This window comes from Ambystoma mexicanum, chromosome 1p (assembly GCF_040938575.1).
Source record: "Ambystoma mexicanum isolate Mex_15411 chromosome 1p, UKY_AmexF1_1, whole genome shotgun sequence".
Classification (NCBI taxonomy): Eukaryota; Metazoa; Chordata; class Amphibia; order Caudata; family Ambystomatidae; genus Ambystoma; species Ambystoma mexicanum.
The window spans coordinates 961306719-961327154 of record NC_090921.1 but is presented as its reverse complement, the minus strand read 5'-3'; the positions used below and the strand labels follow the sequence as shown (position 1 = coordinate 961327154).

Below are 20436 nucleotides of genomic sequence, written 5' to 3'. Positions count from 1 at the left end.
AGAGAAGAAAAGTTGATGGACAAGATTTGTAGTACACTTTCAAATGGCAGTTGTGTGGAACTTTAATATGTTAGGAGTATATGCATACCTTCCAACATGATGCATTATATTCTGTAGGTGTTTATGTAGTTCTAGATTTTTTGTTTGTGTTCTGGGACTTGTAGTTCTACTTTTCCCATTATAAAAGGTGAAGTACAGTCCCAGATTGTAGAGAAAAAATTAGGACTGCATAAGCAGCTGAAGATTGGAATAGGTTATTTTAGGAAGTATGCATGTACTGTCAATATATTAAACTGGCACACATTGAGTGCCAATTGAAAATGGAGCACAAATCTATTTATCTGCTTTTACTTTCTTTTATGAAAAAAACACAGTTCTGCTTAAATGCAGATATGCATTTTTTTATTTTCTTCAAAATGCTTCCCCAATTTTTTTTTGAAAAGCAAAGCATTTTAAATGTTTATTTTATATACAGTCACAGTTTCAGAATTTTAAGTTTAGACAGGTTTCTTCCTTTGCATTCTGGGGATTTTAATGAGTTTTAGAATGGGAGAAGTGGAATTGGAAGTGACAGAATGCAAAGGAAAGAAATAAGACTTATCAAGCACTTATAGATTGGAATGGGTGATGTTGGGATGTATGCATGTGCTGCCGGCATATTAAACTGCCAGAAACTAAGTGCCACTTAAAAATGGTCTACAGATCTATTCTGCTTTTCCTTTCGTTTATGAAAAAGTGACACAGCGCTGCTGTACAGGCACCACATATGCATTTTTTTTTACTTTCATCAAAATACTTGTAGGACGAAACATTTGAAACAGAGCATTCTAATTGTTTGCTGCTTCATGTGAGCAGGCGATGAATGCTGCAATGCATGGCATTTGCTAGAGTGATATATATTTGTGAAAGAGTTGAAGAAAACATTTCTTTAAATATAAGCATACCTGTACTATGTTTTGTTAGATGCAGATCTTGTTTAATTTGGAAACAGAAATCTTGGACAGTTGCACAGTTTTTGAAGCAGATGCCTTTCATTAACAGGAGATATGTACTCCGAGTTCAAGTGTACATGTGAAGTGTTGAACTGAAATGACAAGGTCATGTGTAGAGGTTTTGGATTAGATTGGTGGATGGATATGTGACTCTCTGAAAGCAGCCAATGAGGGAGAGTTTAGAACACGAAAGTGGAAAGTGTAGAAGGGATGCCCCTGTGTTACGGGCTCTGCGGACACCGCAGTAGACCACGGACGGCACATGCCACATATGGGTCTTTTGGGTACGCCTGGCTGGGAAAGGGGACTAGGGAATTAGCCAATCAGGTTTGCTGGGTGTGGTGTACAGGAAGAGAGGTTAGCAGGAGTTTTGTTTGCAGGAGTTGAGAGCACTGAAAATGGCTATGGCTATGCGTTTGAGAAGGCAGACTGTGTGGATTTTGGAGGGGCTCTTCAATTCAGTCATTGAAGGTGTATGCTGAAAATCATGCCATCTTTAGAAGTATTGAATTGGAAGAAGTGGAGGTTTGCAGCATGTAGTTTCTGGCTTAAACTGGGCAAGTGTCGGGTATGAGGCTTACCTGGGATTTACTTAGAGACTTCTTTAGTTGCTTGCCCTTCAGTTTATCCCGCAGATATGGACAGCCCTCCCCGGAAGCCACACTGCCTGGCAAGGCTTGCAATGGCCAGCGTAGCCCCTGAAGACAACCACCTTTTCCAAAGGAAAAATCCTGAATCAGGAAAAAAAAAATAATTCTTGAGCATAGTAATGGCAGATGTGATGCAGGGGTTCCATGATCCCAGAAGATCGATGCAGCAGGTGAGTTTTCCGGGAGAGGAAGGACCAGAAGGCAGGACAAGGCAGAAAGCAGAGACCGGAGAACAACAAAGGTAGGAATGTGAAAGCAATCAAGTGAAAGAAGAGGAGAAAAACACTTCCAGGGAGTTAGAGGGATAAAGCATGGAGGAAAGACGAAGGGTGAGCGCTGAACTTAGGTGGCACGTTACCCAAGCGTTGTGACGTGAGGACAGGCTCTCGGCACAGACCCTTTAACGCAGCTCGTAATCGCTGCAGTTGGCAAGCTGTCCCCAGCGAACGCCTGCCCATAAGCACTAGACAGTTTGCAGTGGAACAAGCGATGCGCCGTCGCTCGCCTGCAATTTTGGAGGAAGATACACAGGCCATATAATAGGTGTTCCTTGTGGGACGGGTTCTCCATTCATGCCACATCATATTCATATCATGCCAAAAGAGACCAGCGAAGGCTCGAGGAAGTCATGACAGCAAGCTTTTTTTCATTTTGTGAGTATGGCTCACTTTAAATGTCCAGACATTGTAATTGTGCATTGTGGAGGGGACAGCTTTGTGTTTGTGACTCAAGTGTATTTGCAGGTTGCCCTGAAGGATTTCTTTAAAAGCCTAATGGAATTGTTTCCTGCTGCCAAGATTATTTTTTCTGAAATAAATCAGAGGCAAACATGGAGATGTCCAACAAACTTTCAGTCCACAAATGGAAGAATTAAGGCAGCTTGCCAATAAAACTATCTGCTTATTAAATGCTGCAGGAATTTAATCTTTTGAGAATAACAATAAGGTCTGATGGTGTGAATTGTTTTTGTGAAGATGAAGTTAATTTCACAGAAGTGCAATTTTCCTTTACAACGTCAAGAATGCATTGAAAAAGTTCCTGTTAGGGAAGATGTAGACTGCACAGTACTACTGTACATAAAAAAAGGGAAGAAAAAAAAAAGTGTTTGTTAACAACCCCCCCTCCCCAAAAAACATTCTTTTCAGAGCCACCACTAAAGATTAAATAACTTAAATTGTGTTTAATTCCTCCCCCCACCCCTTTGAGTGGCTGCGACATTCGCAGATACCGCTGTAGTTTGCGGATGGGACGTGCAACATCCAGGTCAAGGATGCAAGCAATGGAAAGGGGACTGGGGAGACGGCTGAGAGTCGTGGGAGTCCGTGGGCATCAGAGGATCAGCCAATAAGGTTTCCTGGGTGTGGTGTAGAGGACGAGAGGGTAGCAGGAGTTTTGATAGTAGGAATGGAGAGGACTGAAAATGGCGATGGCAATGTCTTTTAGAAGGCAGTGTGTGTGGATGTTGGGGGACTCTTTGGTTCATTGGTTTAAGGTGTATGCGGAGCACTGTGGAATAGACAAAAAATCTGGTATGGAGTGCGAGGCATTAAGTCGGTGGACCTGCTCCCAATTTGTGCAGAAATGGCAGAATTGAAACATCCAAACATCATTATTGTTCATTGGGCAGGGAACAGTTTGGGGTACGAGACAGGAATTTCATTGCAGTTAGCAATGAAGGAGACATTGGGAAAGTTGAAGTAAATGTTCCCTAATTCGCAATTTTCTTTTCACACATTGCATAGAGACAGATCTGGATGCTCAAGATTATTTGGTCCGCAAATGGTAAAAGCGAGGTGCAACGTCAATAAAGCTGTGTGTGCTTTTCTGCAAGATGTTGGCATGACCGTTTCATAATGAGAAGATTACATTTTATGTTGCCAACATTTTTCAGACAACCAGCCACTATGCCATTGAATATGTTAATTGAACTGTACAAACAAGACTGAGGGCTCCAAATATAGAGGTACTTCAACCGTGAGAACGCCATTAACCACTAAAGTTGACCCCAAAAGAATATCAACAAGGCTTCTCACAGTACTCAACAACATTGGCTGAAGGTCTGAACTGTTGAATTATACAGAATAAAAATGCAGTTAACCAATTTTACTAACCTTTAAATGATGAATTATACAGAAATGTAGTCAACCAATTTTACAAACATTTATGTTGCTAATGACATGTATGATCATTTAAATAACGACTATGTAGACTAGCGCAACAATCCAGAGCCACCCAGTTTGTCCTCATTTACCTTTTGAGGTTGGGAGTAGAGCCTCTAGGCTCTTGCTGTGCAGCAAGGACGTCAAGCGCACTGAAGGGCTGATCTACTCACTTTAATCTATCTTTCAGAACGTGTAACAACTGTATCCTTGTTTAGTGAATTCATAATGTTTACCGTAGGGCCAAACTGATCTCCATGCCTGAAATAAACTCCTGCCTTGCACTTCCCCTAAGTGTTCCTGACTCCCCTACCCAAACAACCTCAATTCCTCCACAATAGGACAGTGCCCCTCAAAATCCACTCTTTCCTGGGTCAGCATATCCAGGGCCAAAAGTATTACTCGTTTCCAACTTGGGGCCACCGCGGCTATCAGATTAAAAAAGGAACAGTTAAATCACAACAGGCAGACTACATAACAAAACTGCAAAAACGCTGTCCATGCAGTGGAGGGACTCGATAGAATTAACTCACCCAGAATTAAGGTCCCCTAAGCGTAGTTGATCAACCTGCTCAGTAATACAAAAAAGGAAATGGAAGCACACACTCAATCGTTCCGACAGTCACTTGTAACAAACCCTATGTGCTTATCATCAGGCCCACCAGTGAGCTATGGGCTGCAACTGTCCAATTACTACAAGCCTAGGTAGCAACTATCTCTTGTTCCAGGTTGCTGCTTAAACCTTCCGATCGCCCTTACATGGTTTCTCTACCCAGGGCATGCAGGATCTTCTCCTGATTTGCATTGTTGGTCAAGTCTGCTTTCAGGCCTCTGGGAGGATCATTGTACTGTATTGTTTTCCTGGGATTATAGTTCTCTACCCAACAGTCAGGCTCCTTCCAAAATGTCGTGCACATGTTTATAACCTTGAAGTTCAAATTGAAGCACCACTGAAAATACCCATCTGCACCCAATTTCATTCTCTGCCAGTTTTAGTATGATGGTTTAAGTAATTGCCTCTTCTGTGCTGTTGTACTGGAGACATCTTGGAATAATTTGTGAGTACAAGACATCTAACTACCCTTGCTCTGTGCCAGCACAAAGTAGCTTTTCTTTCAACAAGAAGTAATGGGGCTTAAAGGGAAGCAGTCCAGTAGGTCGATTGGGTTCTCAGAGTGGGTGCTCCTCTCAATCAAGTTCTAAGGTGCACACTGGTTCATCTGGTAACATTTCCAAAAAAGGCTTTTCATGATTCCCTGAAGATATTTACCTTCCGTGTCGTCGTCCTTCAGAAATGTTAACCTAATGTTTCCTCTGAGTTAACTATTTTCAGAAACTCCACTTTTGCCAGAATGGGCCAAAACATCAAGGTGCAGACTGTTCACCTCTTCTGAAACCATCAGGATCATCTGAAACATTGGGATCTTTTCCGTCTTCTCCTTCATTGTCTGTTCCAGTACATTCACTGTGTCCCCCAAATTGGTAATCTCAGTTTTCAGATCCATTCTATTCTTTCTAATATCAGATCTGAAATCTTCTGGTTCCTGAGACGAACACGTTACTTACCCCTGGTAATGTTCTTTCGACTGGATGTTCCTCCCACGTATTCCTCATCTTTGACACATGTTGTCCAGCTTCAGCCTCGTCTAAAGAAATCTTTCGGAAGAGGGCGCTGCGTCGAGTCGTCGACCCTCAAAGGTCTCCATCGAGGATGAGGTCATCGAAGGCATATATAGTATGCGCAGCGCTCGTTGGCCTCAGTTCTGTTTTTCTCCCCCTTTAACAGCAGAGATACCCGCAAAACATGGGAGTGACCGTACTCCTGCATATAACACAGGTCGTACCTCCAATATTTATTTTTACGAGGGGAAGTGGTATATAGGGTACAGAGTACATCTGATATGAGAAAAAAATGTGAACCACCAACTACCTCCTGCTCCTTAGTTTCCTACGACTTTTATTTGTCGGTATACAAAGTTAGATTTGTTTGAAACCCTTTTGAGACCAATTCATAAAACATTTTATTCACAAAATCATTAGTTCTGTTTGTCATTACATCATTTTCTTAACACATACAAAACACTCAGACATATAGATAACACATAATTCTATATGTACATAAATGCATTGATGTTGGGTTAGTTCAGACTTGACAAACCATATTATCAGTGCTCCTATTAATGCAAAATGTTCTGTAAAATGTTCTGTACAGTTTTAAGAGCTTTCTCGATCAGAGCAGTGTCTTACCCTCAGTGTCTCAAAGAAATTAAGGAAAATGAGGCTAATGCTGCCAAACTCAAAACGCCCCCTAAGTTCTAATATGTCTGGTTGTTCTTTTCTTTAAAGACACTTGGCACTGTCTCCGAAAGATGCTTTCTTGATTGTCACCTTTTTAAATGCATGGATAAACTAAGGTGTCGACACACTGCGATTCGGCCTCTAAATCGAGATAGTCCACATCCAAGGGGTGGTTTTCTCAGATAATTTACACTGGGCCTTCGTCGGGACAAAAGGAACAGATTGATGTAGAGAAAATCTTCTAACCCCTTATTTAACACTCTAAATGGATGAACCACACCAGGCAGATCAAAATTGGCAACGTCTAATAAATGCGCTACAATGATTGATGCCCGCCTTAATGGATTGCAGGCAGGCGCTGATCAGGATTATGGCTCCTTGTGACAGGTGGATGGAAGTTCCTGTTCCAACGGCAAGAAGAATATCTTCAGATATCCGTGGAAGACAGAGGCTAATTAGCTTCATACGACCTTCAAAAAGTCCTGTAGTGCACACTACCTGCTGCCAACTCGCCCAATCGCGACCACTGTGAAAACAACCCTGTTAGTGTCCGTACTCAGCCTTGATGGAATGGAAGCTGTAATAGCACAGGAAATTCTACTGAGGGATACGATGGGAGGGCGATGAGGAATACGTGGGAGGACCAACCAATGGAAAGAACGTTACCAAGGGTAAGTAACTTGTTTTCAAATGGATTGTGTCCTCCCATGTATTCCTCATCTTTGACAGACTCCAAAAGCAGTATTTGTTTTGGAAGAGGGAGTAGAATTTGAAATCATTTTCATGGATGGAGTGCAGGACTGCCTTGCCAAAAGTACCATCCTATCCGAGTGAAGATGTCTGGCATTGCTTTGTGAATGTGTGGTTGGAAGACCACGTTCCTACTTCACAAATGTATTTAATTGGTATGCCCCTTTGCACGGCTGTAGAGGTAGCCATGCCCCTGGTGGAATGGGGCCTTAAACCCCTGCCAGCCTCTAACATTCTGAGAGTGCTAGAATTAGTCTGGATAAGGTCTGTTTAGTTACAGCCTGACCCAGTTTATGTCCTGTATATCCAATGAAAAGTTGGTCATCAATACATAGCTTAGACATTCTAGATATATAAAAGCTTAATGCTGTCTGAGGGTCAATTCTATGTAGTCTTTCCTCCTCCTTGCCAAGATGAGGAGGGGGATAGAAAGAAGGCAGAACAATTTTCTGACTTATATGAAAAACAGAAATGATTTTGGGCAAAAATGAAGGTTTGACCCTTAAAACAACCCCATCCTTGTGGAAGATAGTAAAGGGTGGCTTGGGCGAAAGTGCCTGCAAATCGCTCACTCTAAGGGCTGAAGTTAGAGATACCAATAGAATGGTTTTAATGTTAACAACCTTAAAAGGACATGAGTGTAAGGGTTCTAAAGTTGCACCCATTAGTAATGTTAGAACCAGATTAAGGTCCCACACTGGAACCTGAAGACGAGATTGGAGGGGTCAGCGGGGGACACATTGGTGGAACCCTTCACAAATTGTGTCACCAGTGGAATTTTCATGTAGGAACAGTCCTCCGACGAGGGCTTAAAGATGAACAGCGCTGCCAAGTAGCCTTTAATAGTACCAATCTGGAGCCCCAGAATGGCTAAAGATAGAAGAAAGGACAAAACATCTGCTGTTTTACATAAAGTGTCTACATTTTTTTCCCTGCACCAGTTGCAGAATTTATTCCAATAGCAATGGTACAAAGACTTTGTTGCTGGCCTTCTGGCCGAAAGCAAAACCTCCATTATGTCATCCGGGAGGTTCCAATCCTCATAATAAAGCCTTTCAGAAACCAAGCGTGAAATCCGAGTATTTTGACCTCTGGATGGAGAACCCGACCCTCCTCTCACGAGAGAAGGTCCTCGCTCTTTGTGGAAGACGCATCAGAGGATAGATGGACATGTCCAGAAGGTCCGGTTACCACGTCCTCCTGGCCCAATCCGGGGCAATTAGGATCATGTGCTTCCCGAACCTTCTCAACCTCTTGATCACATGAGGAATGACCGGGACTCGGGGAAACAAGTACACAAGTGGAAACTGCCAGTCCACTACGAACACGTCTCCTACAGCTCCTCTCGGGGAAATTCCCTGGAGCAATATCGTTAGCACCTCCAGTTGACCTCAGTCGCAACAGATCTACTTGAGGGGTTCCCCAAAGGGTGAAGATCTCTTGAAGGACTTGCTGAGATAGTTCCCACTCGTGGGGGAGAGTGCTCTGCCTGCTCAGATCGTCCGCCGACGTGCTCTCTCCAGCTAAGTGAACTGCTGATAGGGAGATTCCTTCTTGAATTGCCCAGTACCAGAGCTGCCTTGCCTCTCTGCACAGTGGTAGTGATCCTACACCACCTCTCGTTCAGATAGTACCATGGCCACTGTGCTGACTGTCATTATCAGAACATTCTTTCCCCGTACAGAGGGCAGAAAGGCTTTCAGCGCTAGTCTGATTGCCCTCAGCTCCAAAAGATTGATTTGTAGTTTGGACTTTTGGAGTCGTCCGTCACTACGGTTCTCTCCGGCCATGGTTACCAAAAGTTCTCTCTTCAAAATATTGTCCTTGCAGGCCCACCCCAGAAGATCCTGTGAGACCCTGGTTGGAATTTTAAGTAGGTCTGACAACTTTCCTGAGAATTGGGAATTGGGACCATTCAGTTCTTCGAGCCGATTGAAGGGATCTCGTTCTCAGGCGGGCCTCTGGCACCAGAAAAATGCAGGATGCCAAAAGGCCGAGCAAACAAAAAAAAAAAACACAACAAAAAAAAGAATCGAAGGCCGGTAGTTTGTGGGCATTCTGAAACTTGGTAACCATCTGAAGAATGTCTTGAGTCCTCACCTTGCGTGGCAAACTCTTTCCCAAGAATGTATCTAGTACAGCTATGATGTACTGGGGCTTTTTAGAAGGTGTCATATGGAACTTCATGTAATTGAGGGAGAAGTCTAGTCTGTGAAGAGAGTGGCAGGTGACGGTGAGATGATCCCAGGCTTGTTCGGGAGAACACACCCTGATCAGCCAATCGTCCAGTTAGGAGTAGACTTGAATCCCCTCTCTCCTGAGACTCGCTGCCACCACCGCCATCAGTTTGGTGAAAACCCTTGGGGCGGAGGTTAGCCCGAATGGCAGTACTCGAAATTGATAATGAGAACCACCAATTGCGAACCTCAGGTATTTTCTGTGTTTGAGATGGATTGGCACATGAAAATGAGCATCCTCAAGTTCCAATGACACCAACCAATCCTCAAGTTGGAAGGCCTGAAGGACCTAAGAAACTGTAACCATCTTGAACTTGTCCTTCCTGAGGAACATGTTTAAGTATCTTAAGTCCAAGATGGGTCTCAGGCCTCTCTCCTTCTTGAGTATTAGAAAATAAGGGTAGCATCATCCCTTGTTCCTCTGCGTTGCAGGCACTGGTTCTATAGCACCTTTCTCTAGCAGGGTTAAAATTTCTTTGAGGATCCGGAATCCTCAAAGAGTGGTTCCCCGTTAGATTGTTCTGAGGTCTCCTTATGAAAGGAAGGCAGTAACCGTGGGGTATGAGTTCTAGAGCCCAAGCATCCAAAGTAATGTCTCGCCATTCTTCTAGATGCTGAGACAGTCTGCCCCCCACTGCTGAACCTTGACTCAAGACCTCAGAGATAAGGAGGCTGCTGCTTGAGCTGGCACCACAAGTCCACCACAAGGACATTTTCTCTGGCCCCTTTGACTGGCCATTACTCTCACCCTTCCAACTGAGGAGTAGCAGAGAAATGATCTACCCCTCCAAGGTTGCCCACTAGGACGAAAAGGCTGAGGCTGCCTAATAGCAGCGCCTAAAGATGATGTTCTGCAACTTCTCAAGGCTCTCGTCAGCCTTGTTGCCAAAAAGGTGAGACACGTCAAAATTCATGTTGAGAAGTCTAGATTGCACATCCGGTGCAAAACCAGACTTTCTCAACCACCTAAACCTGCACATACCAGTGCTGGTAGCCATGGCTCTGCTTATGCCATCAGCAGAATCCAAACCTGACTGAAGAGACTCGCACATTAGGTCTTTGCCATTTCTAACAATGGCTAAGAAGCCGTCTGTTTCATCCCCTTCGGGAATGTGCTCTCTTTGCAGAGAATACCTTTGTTGCCCATCCATCTACGCGTTTGTTGTCCCTATCAGGAGGGATGGTAGGGTACGTTGCTTGTTTTGATGCGCAAGTAGTTGCCTGCACCACCAGGCTCTCCAGAGTGGGGTGTTTTGACAGGACGGTACTAAGTTTTTATCAACTGCCGGATTGGTCTCCAGAGACTCCCAGTTCCTGGCCACCCTTTTCTGAAAGGCTATATGGTATCGGAAGATGGGATCCGACTGTGGACCTTTGTCAATCATCTCAGTAAGGTCGTCCTGTTCATATGGTAATGGAGGCCTACTTCAACCCATGTAATCCAACACTTTTGACATGAGCTGCCTGTAGGATGTATCTGCATGCTCCCCAGCCTCTGGTTTCCCAAACTCTAGTTCAGGTGAGGTATCTACCCCACTTGCAGTCTGCATATTTTCATAAAGGTCCTTCATCCTAGACCAGTGGTCTTCAAACTTTTTTGGCCTGGGCCCCCACTCCCCCCGAACAAAATGTGGGCAGGCTGGCCCCCCTAAAAATGCCAAATGGACAGTATGTATTGTGCGCTGTCACCTGCTCCCATCATAGTGACTGGGCTCCCTCATCCCGCTCCTACCCAGTCCCTAGGCTGTCCCCACCCCATCACACACCCTGGGCACTCCCCACCCTGCTCCCACCACTATCCCATGGTTCCTGCCCCTCCTGCTCCCACCACAGTCCATGGGCTCCCCCATCCCGTTCCCAACAGTCTGAGGGCCAATGGAAGCTGGTGAATCTTTAAGTGGAGGGTCCCAACTATTTCCCCCAAAGATTCCAAAGCGACCGAGCGCCGTGAGGGAGCCCAAACCAATCAAGGGGAATTTCATGGGGGTTTCCCCAGCCGTGAATTTTCTTTTTAAATAATGGATTCAAATGTTGCATTGTAGAGCATACTTAAAAAAAAAATAAAAAAATAAAAAAAAAATGGTTAAATAGCCCAAACAGTTTGCAGCTGGTGCTGGGGGGGGGTTGGGCCCAGGGGGCAGGCATGACTTATTACTGGACATCTATAATAGATCTCCAGTAAAAAGATACCATCCCTATCCCTTGGCCCCACTGGGCCCAACACAATCAACAGGATGTGTATGCAAGGCGCTGGGGTGCCAACGGGGACAGCATGGTATTTTTGACTGGACATCTAAAATAGAAATCCAGTAAAATAAAATACCATCCCTGTCACCTGGGCTGCACAGCGCCTCAGAAGGTGAGCTGATTTTAGCAGGTGGGTAGGGGGGGAATTGTGCAACAAAGTAATTTAGGCATTTTTAAAATGCCTTTGTTGTACAACCCTCCTTCCTCCATCTATCCACCAAAATCAACTCAACAGACCAAAACAAACTAGCACACACATACATTGATACAGCAATCACTATCATTCACACAGGTTTATAGTGATATCGAAAAAATAATGCTGAAATGCAAAAATGTCGAAAAAAACATTTCGAATATGAATATGTCGAAAACGTATACATAGAATAGAAAGACACGTATTCGAAAAAAAATGTTGAAAAAACTTGACAAAGCAATGATAACATACCAATGGAAAATGTCAGAAATAGTAATGTTTGTATGGGATGGGATGGGATGGGATGGGGTCCCCACACCTCCCCCCGAACTTCCCCAGTGACCCCCCCCACCACAGAACCATTTAACTATCTGTGAATAAAATACATTATGAATAACGAAAACCCCACAAAATGAAGACTAGAAAGGGTTAAACGAATAAATGAAAGCCAAGAGTAAAGAACCTTGCCTGGATACCAAGGAACTGATGACAGTTGTGAAAAACAGTCATTACCTGACAGAACCTAACGTCAGAGCGGACTAAAGGACATTCAATACACCTACTTCAGGCAAACACAGGTAATATTACCATAAACAAATATGTAACTAGATATTCAATTCGAAAAGTATACCACCAGTAATGTGTGACAGAAATAGTGAAACAATTTTTCTTCATTGTTTTAGATTGACAATGACAGAAAATGTGGAATACAAAACTTCACAAAAGGTAGGACAACAACTAGTTCACAACGGATACATTTACAATAAGGAATCACAAAAGAATTAACGCACATATTGGAAGTGCACTGAATATGTGAGGCTTCCAATATAAAAATAAAAGGAGAACACAACCATCTTCAAGATAAATCAAATATAATAAAAAAAACTCTGAATGAACCAAAGAGAAAGGCAGTCGAAAACCCAAATCAAGCCAGCGTCTCTGTAATTGCAACAGTATAAGACAAATTTCCATTACACATCTCAGCACAAACGCCTGGAGAAAAGCACATGCAGTGATCAGAAAAAAGCACCAGAAAGAAAATCTTCCACCAGCACCCAGAATACACAGCGATATAACCATCCCAGATGTATTTAAAACAACAGAAAAGGGAGAAAATGTTCATCATGCTACAATAGAAATGAAAGATGAAAAATATTAATATTTTCAACAGCAAGCAATTTCCAACAACTTAGTCAATGCGAAATGTGGCAAAGTGATGCAACATTCAAGGCATGCCCTCAGCCATTCAACAATTTTTTTACAATACATGGATCATTAAATAACCGACTCATACCCCTAGTATACGTATTGATGCCCAAAAAATGTGAAGAGATTTACAAAATTGTGTTTCAAAAAATTAAGGACTCAGTACCAGAAACAAAACCGACAAATATAATCGTGGATTTTGAAATGGCACAAATTAAAGCATTTTCGGCAATATATACAGACACCAACATACAAGGATGTTTTTTTCATTTCACGCAAGCCATTTGGAAAAAACTGCAAAAACTGGGACTGCACACAAAATACACAGAGGACAGTACATATCAGCATAACATGAAAAAACTTTTCGGATTGGCATTTGTTAAGGAGGAACACGTATACATTTTTACGAACATTTAATAGACAGTGACTTTTTCAAAAATCATCAAGAGGAAAATGCGGACTTGTTAGACTACATGGAAAACACTTGGTTAGGACAGTTAACAAGAAGTGGCACAAGACGAAGGCCTAAATATAGTATAAAACTATGGAATTGCTACCAAGCCGTATTGGAAGGGAGACAAAAACTAATAATGCATTGGAGGGATGGCATAACAGAATTAATAAGAATTTCAACACGAAAAACCCAAATTCATGGCACTTTTTAAAAAGAATTACTATATGAACAAACCCATCAAGAATTTCATCTATAACAAAGCATTTCACTGGCAAACGCCCAATTAAAAAGGAAAAAATACAGAGACTATGATCAAAAAAATTAAGCAAATAGTACAAAAATTTAACCAAGAAGACACAGAAAACTACTTAGATTCCACTGCATACAATTTAAAGTGTTCAAAATACTCACGATTTTGAAGATTCCACGATCTGGCATGGCAAATCCAAAAGTAGCCAAAAACACCGACCCAACAAATACAACGATCACAAAGTCAAGAGCCCAATCCAAAGGAAAAAATAAATACATTTTTTGGATTTGGAAGAGCACGGAGACCCGAACGCCACGAAAATGCTTCCGAAATGGACTTTAAAAATGGCGCCCACGCAAACGTAGACTTACGCTACCTTACGTAAATAACAATAACAAACAACAAAATCAACATTCCCATTTGTAATCCTATAGCACCATCTAGCGGAGAAAACGTAAACTGTTTATTAAGAGTTAAAAAACACTTCAGACTAATTATAAAATTATTTATTAAATATTTATTAGTTATTGATATTATATATTATATTTAAAATATATAGTTATATAGTTATTATGGAATCTATTTTACTTATAAATATATTTGTAATGTTATTATTAAACCAATGTTGATGAATAATAAAATAATATAAACACAACTTGTATGAAAAATGATTTTAAAAAAATCGAAAAAGATTTGAGTTTTTGTATATTCGACATTTATATTTTCGAATTAATATTTGACATTATGACTTTCAAAATTATTGAATTCGAAAATATAACTGCACACCATTCACACAAGCATCCATCACCATACACTCACGCATAACAAGTATACACGCATCCATACACGTTTAAATAAAAAAAAAATGAACATAAAAACGTACCTTCTGCATTGGCCTGCATGTGGGTGCAGAAATGTCCTGCTCCAGGCTGCTCTGTCCATATGTGCGATGAGGCGCAGGAGCTCCCCCTCGCGCATACAGACATGCAGTGCCCCAGCCAGCATTTCAAATGAGCTATGCAATTCTGGCGAAGCAATACGCCCCAGCCTTGCAAGGCTCAGTGAGCACCTGCAGCTGGGGAACTGAACTGTCAAAGGGAAGGGAATAGTTTCTTACCTGTAACTCCATTTCTCCAGCATTGGTATCTTTCACGGATTCACATGCTTAGAATATTCCCCGTCGTCAGACTGGGAACCCCCGACGAAAGGGAATGTTATAAGCATGTGAATCCATGAAAGATCCAATGCTGGAGAATGTAAAATATCTTTTACCGCCTTACAATCTTCATCAAACCAGATATGGCTTTACAGATAACAAACAGGGCAACTGCCTCGCAAAGACCTTGGTAAGTCCCATCAACAATAACTGTAGCTGTACACATTAGTTGGGATGGATGGCAAATGCAATAGCAAGACCCTCTGTGTTAGGCTATAACTACCAAAAGATGGTAGCAATGGGGACAATGTGTATGTACTAGCATATGAAGGCCGGTCCAATGGCAAAGGTTAGTTCTGCCTGGTATACCCTAGTCATTATGAGTCGACAGACAACATATCAAGGCAGGATCTTAGTTAACACATGGTTTGTAATTAAAATAGTCTGGACTGCTTTGTCAACTGCTAATGTATTATCTTAAGTTGTTTTATTTAAGCAATATGCCCCAAGCCGTGGGGGAATTACCTAGTCAGGTAATAAGCGGAGCCCATAGTTAAGCGAGTGAAGCGAGGGCCTTAACGAAGGGCCCTGGGCATTACCTGAATCGGTAATGGCCCTGCGGCTCGGGGCATATTACTATTAATACCACAGCCCGCAAGACCCGGGTACTAAAAGCATATTTTTCTGTCCCGAAACGCTGCGGGCCTCTGTAGGGCATCTGCCCATTCGGGTTTTCCGGGCTCCCGTAACCCTTGTGGCTTTGCCAGCCTTCACTGTTATGACAAATTCCCAGGGCTCCCCAAAGTCCTCCTATTTTCTTGCTTTATCGGGCCCAGTCAAGTCGTCCGCCCAGTCAGGTTTTTCAAGCTTCTTGTGGATTCTTCTGCCCCTGGTATCACAGTTCACCCCACTCAGCGTTACCTCTCTGGGAGCGTTCCTTTCCCTTCTGCTGCTCGGATCGGCAGATAACCACTTCTCGTGTGGAGATCGAGGGCCAGACTTGTCCACTGCAGTTGGTTCTCAGCTTCAGTCGATGGGCCCCTGGCCCACCACTGCTTCAGTGTGGTTATGGCACCAGGTGAGACGTCCACTTTACCGTCTCCATCTCTCTTCTGACCTTGGCTTTTCAGTCGGTCAGGATGCCAGTCTACTAGGATAGAGCTATCTTTTCGCTCCTCTTCGCACCATTGCCGGCTCCGCGGTCTAGCGTAGCTCTGCCTCTCCAGGATGCCTTCCAGTCAGGTTCACCTTTGCGTAGGATTTTCTCTCCTCTGTTCCGCATGGTTTTATGTATGTCATCCGAAACAAAAAGGGGTGCGTCCTTCCTCTGACTGCAGAGTTCAGCTGAGATTCGGCATCAACTGAAGCCAAAGAGTTTGTTAAATATCACTGTTGGTGAATCCAAAATAATATCACAAATAAAAGGGTTGTATTGCTGTTCTTCGATTGGGGAGTTGAAGCGAGATCCTGTATTACCTGAAGCCAAAAGAGATTGAAGAAATGTCACAGTTTGGTGAATTCAAAACAGAAGTAACAGTCTGTTGATTTCCCATATAGGCAGATAATGTGCTCTGGACTGGGTGTTCCGTACCGGGAAGGGAGTACTTGTCCCAAAGAAGGGAGTCAGTGTGGTTCCCACTTGCCCAGACCACTAGGGAGGGTCTTGCTTAGTGGGCTTGCCCTCTCTAGCCTCCAAGAGGGTTGGGGGTATCCCTGGGGAGAAAAGTCCACATTTGTCACAATGTGTATCTAATATATTCTCCACCGGAATAAGATCCCTCTAGTTTACAGACTTCCATTTATCAGCAGTCAGGACTCCCACTAACTGCAAGTATGAACACAAATCTTAAAAATATCAAGAGATGTTTCGGGCTCCTGTATAAAAATATATTTTCCCTTCACCCACAGCTGACCAATCCTTTCCAATCCAGCATCAAACCATTCTTGGAGGGTCTGGAAGTTCATCCCTCATAGGTGGAGCCCAGATGTGACTCAGCCGAGAAGGCCAGGTGGTGACTCCTCATCCCTGACTGGTTCCTCCAGATATCAGCCCCAGGGTGCCGTGTTCCCCAATTCCCATCTGGGTTTTGCCCTTAGGGACCCATAGCCATTCACCAACCGTTACCGTTCTCAACCTGAAGTTTTCCAGATATACCCACTGTTTCTCACAATCCATTTGCAGGTGTGGAGCCAGCGCCCACAACTGCGCTGCTTTACAAATGACATTGGGTAATCCCACTCCTTCCATTTCCTTGGGAAGGATCAGTGTGTCATAGGTGATTCTCAGTTTCTTACCCTGCAGGAGAAAACTCATCATCCGTCCCCTAGTTTCCTTCAACAGCAGTTCCAGCGCCTCTATTGGCAACATCTGAAATAAGTAAAACACCCTCGGTGGTAGGTTCATTTTCAGTCAATTGAGCCTTCCCAAGCTTGCCTCATCCCTCCATGCAATCGAAACTGCTTCAAGATCTTGCCATTTACTGCCGCTTGTGGCCCGATCCATATTGACCATCCTAATCCCAATAAGGATCCTCTTACCAGAACTGAATTTGCCTACACCTGCATATAGAAAAACCCAGTCTACCCTATCAAACGCCTTCTCAGCGTACGAGGCCAGAAACGTAGGATACTCTACTTTAACCTTTGCCAAATCCATCAAGTACAGCAGTTTCCTTAATGTGTCCACTCCCTGCCTGCCCAAGATAAAAACATACTTGATCCGGACGGACCAGTTTGGGTATAATGTGCTCAAATCTGGAGGATACCGTCCCAGTAAAACTCTTTGCCTCCACTTTAAGCAGCAAGATCGGTCTGTAGGATGCACACTAGCCCCGGGTCTTTTCCCACTTTGTGAACAATGGATATCAATGCCTGACAGAATGGTCTGGGGGCCCTGCCTGTGTCCATGATGGAGTTGAACAGTTTCAAGAGATGGGGTACAACTATGTGCACATACTTTATGAAAAGCAATTGTGAACCAGGCATCTCCCGGAGCCTTTCCAGATGGCATTTTCTTTAGATTTGATTTGTTCTACTCCAGAGAAAAGGGGGAATCTGCCAGATGCCGCCCCCTGAAATATCACGTAGGTACCCCTGCACCTTCCACAATCTCTCCACTGCCAAATGACTTGGATATCCTCCTTCGTGGCCGGGTTTATCTGTTCACTCCCCCACTTTCCAGCAGCGGTGCATCCTTGCCTCCACTTTTCATTGCACTTTCCTTAAGAATTTCTGCAAGACCTGAATACCTCACATCAGTCGCATCTCTAGCTTGCACGGCCAAACCCGCCCCCCCACCCTCTTCCCCCAAACACTGGTGTATAAGCGCATTTTTAATGCCATAATCATATATTGTATCAAGTTCTAAGCAACACTGAGGGAACACACGTGACAACCACGTTCTTGCACTAAACCCCCTCCCCCCTTCTCTTGACCCCTGCCTGGAATAGTTAAGTCCCTTCAGTGCAATCCAGCCCGGGGCACTGGCTTAGTGCTATTCACCACTAGGCACACTAACATGAGGAGAATGTCACTGGTGTGCACACAAAACGTATCCCTCACTGGGGGTTACAATACCTGCAGACCACACTCCTGTCTGCTCCCAGTGTCTGTCCCTGGTCGATACTCGCAGTTCGTCCTTCGAGGAACGTCAGAGGTACGCTACCGCCCTTGAGCCCCGATTCAGGATCTTCAATAGTCTGCCGCGATCACTGGATGTTTCTTCATGGGTCCCCACACCTTCCCCCTCCAGGCCATATGGCCCCTCATGAGGCACCCAGGGTACTGTCAGCAGGCCTCCCTCCAGTCCTCTCCCAGTCCCTGTCCCTGCTCAATACCCACAGTGCATCCTACCGAGGACAGCAAAGGCACACCACCAAAGCAGCTGCACTCATTAGACAAAAGAAATGGTTGATCAAGTGCACAGTAGATGGCCGGTACATAACCCACGGGTAAAGCGCGTTCCCTCTGAAAGGAAGGCAGCTTTTCACAGCTTTGAACCCTGACTGGGTGACTCGTCTTTCATTCTTTCAAGCTTGATAAATGAAAGTCCCATAAAGAATAACAGCTATTACAGCGCTTAGAAAGCACTATATAAAAAGCGCAGATTAGGTTTGGCAGAGGGTTCCGCATAGTGAGGATAAAGAGTCACCTAGTTTGAAACTGTTGTATGCATAGTTTCCAGAGCACCACTAGATGGCATATGAATTTTGCAATTTTGGACTACAAAGACAAAAATCACAGACAAGCAGTATTAGTGAGAAGCATTTCAAACATTACAGTAGCTCCATGTTTTGAGGATTTTGAAAAGACTATTCACCTGAAGCAAGGACACGCAGGGTTTTTGCCACTCCACCCCAGGGAGCGCCCAGCGCCACAAAGGACTTTATGTACTTATTCTTCCAGCTCGCTGTCTGTTGGTTGAGAAAGTAGAGCGTGTACATATTGCCCATGCTGTGGGCAATAAGAACAACTGGACTTCCGAATTCCATATACATCGACTCTATCATCTTTTTCAGACACACAAAATAATCCTCGTTCTCATCTAAAGAAGAACACAAAGAAGGGGAAAATAAACAAGCAAGAATGGCTGCAGGTAAGAAAGGACAAGCGAGCTCAATTTTGATATCAAGAAAACATAAGTTACCTGTAACGAATGGGTATCCGCCCTCGGTAGGATGACTTTAATACACTATTGATATGGTCTATGTGTTGCTATACAAGTTTGAAAATAAAGATAGACTAATGAGTCGCAGTCTCTTCTCGACAAACATTGGCAGCCTGGCACTTATTTGGGACCACGGTCGGGTCGGGGTGTTAGGTTTGTAAGAGATCCGGGTTAAGTTCCTGTCGTATCTGCTGGGACTCGGGGCTAGCTAGCCTTTTGGTTGTAACCCCTGAGCTATCCGGCGCTACAACCAAAAGACCCGGGGCTATAGCCCCCTCAGTTCCCCCCTCCCCCCAGCAACGCCTCTGTGAGGGACAAATAATTCCGAGAAGGGGAGGAAATTGGGAGATGAATCACACGTAACTCGCCACTACAAAGGCTATCCATACAGAAGAGCCATAGAGACCGAAAATCGATACAGAATACTTACCATTTTAAAATGTATGCCCTTGATCCGAGTGTTAAGGATCCAGATAAGGTGTGTACCATCCATGTTTATTCCCTAAAAAGAAAAAACCCCACTCCCCAAAATAGGGAGTAAAAATACTCCCAACAAAACATAGGAAACTGCCCCCTTGCTTTAACCCACATAGCTCCATGGATTTATGTTTAGACCAGTAGTAAACATAGTGCCACAGTGGAAACTCTAATGTTATTATAACTGCTGGAATGAAGAGGTAACTATGCATCTTTAACGTGCATGAATTACTATGTGCAATAACATTTATTAAAAAAGCATTTCTGATTTACAGTTAAAATATTGTTGCTCATATTGGGAATGGGACTTTAATGTTTTACTCCCTAAATAATTTTACTCCCAACTTTAAAATAATAGGGAGTAAAATACTCCCACTTCAATATATTTGTAGCATTGCCTATCGTAAATACATCTAAATAAACCTAACAGTGAAAGGAATGGCTTTGGAAAAAGATAACTAGTACGATAGGTTTTGCAGAAGAGAAACTACAACTACTATTGGCAATACAGGCAACAGGGAGATGGTTATTACTGGTGTTCCCATCTCACTTCGAGAACTTCTACGTACAAAATAGTTCTAGATGTGTGTGTGAAAGGGACTCCACCAATACATCCCCAGAACCCATGGTTGGTGCATCTAAATTAGAGACCTTGTCTACGCCAGCCGGTATCTAATTTAGAACCTGTAGACCATTGATCA

General features: G+C 43.5%; 1 protein-coding gene and 1 long non-coding RNA gene across 3 annotated transcripts in view; one reads left to right on the top strand and one right to left on the bottom strand.

Moving 5' to 3' along the window:
- Positions 1 to 20436, bottom strand: part of PLA2G15 (phospholipase A2 group XV) — a 346700-nt gene that overhangs the window by 30510 nt on the left and 295754 nt on the right. For both annotated transcript variants that reach the window (XM_069653570.1, XM_069653579.1), the window contains exon 5: positions 18911 to 19135. In XM_069653570.1, coding sequence (XP_069509671.1) covers positions 18911 to 19135 — 225 coding nt within the window. The remainder of the gene's footprint in view (positions 1 to 18910; positions 19136 to 20436) is intronic.
- Positions 1 to 20436, top strand: part of LOC138582344 (uncharacterized) — a 253519-nt gene that overhangs the window by 96573 nt on the left and 136510 nt on the right. The gene's annotated exons all lie outside the window — the stretch shown is intronic.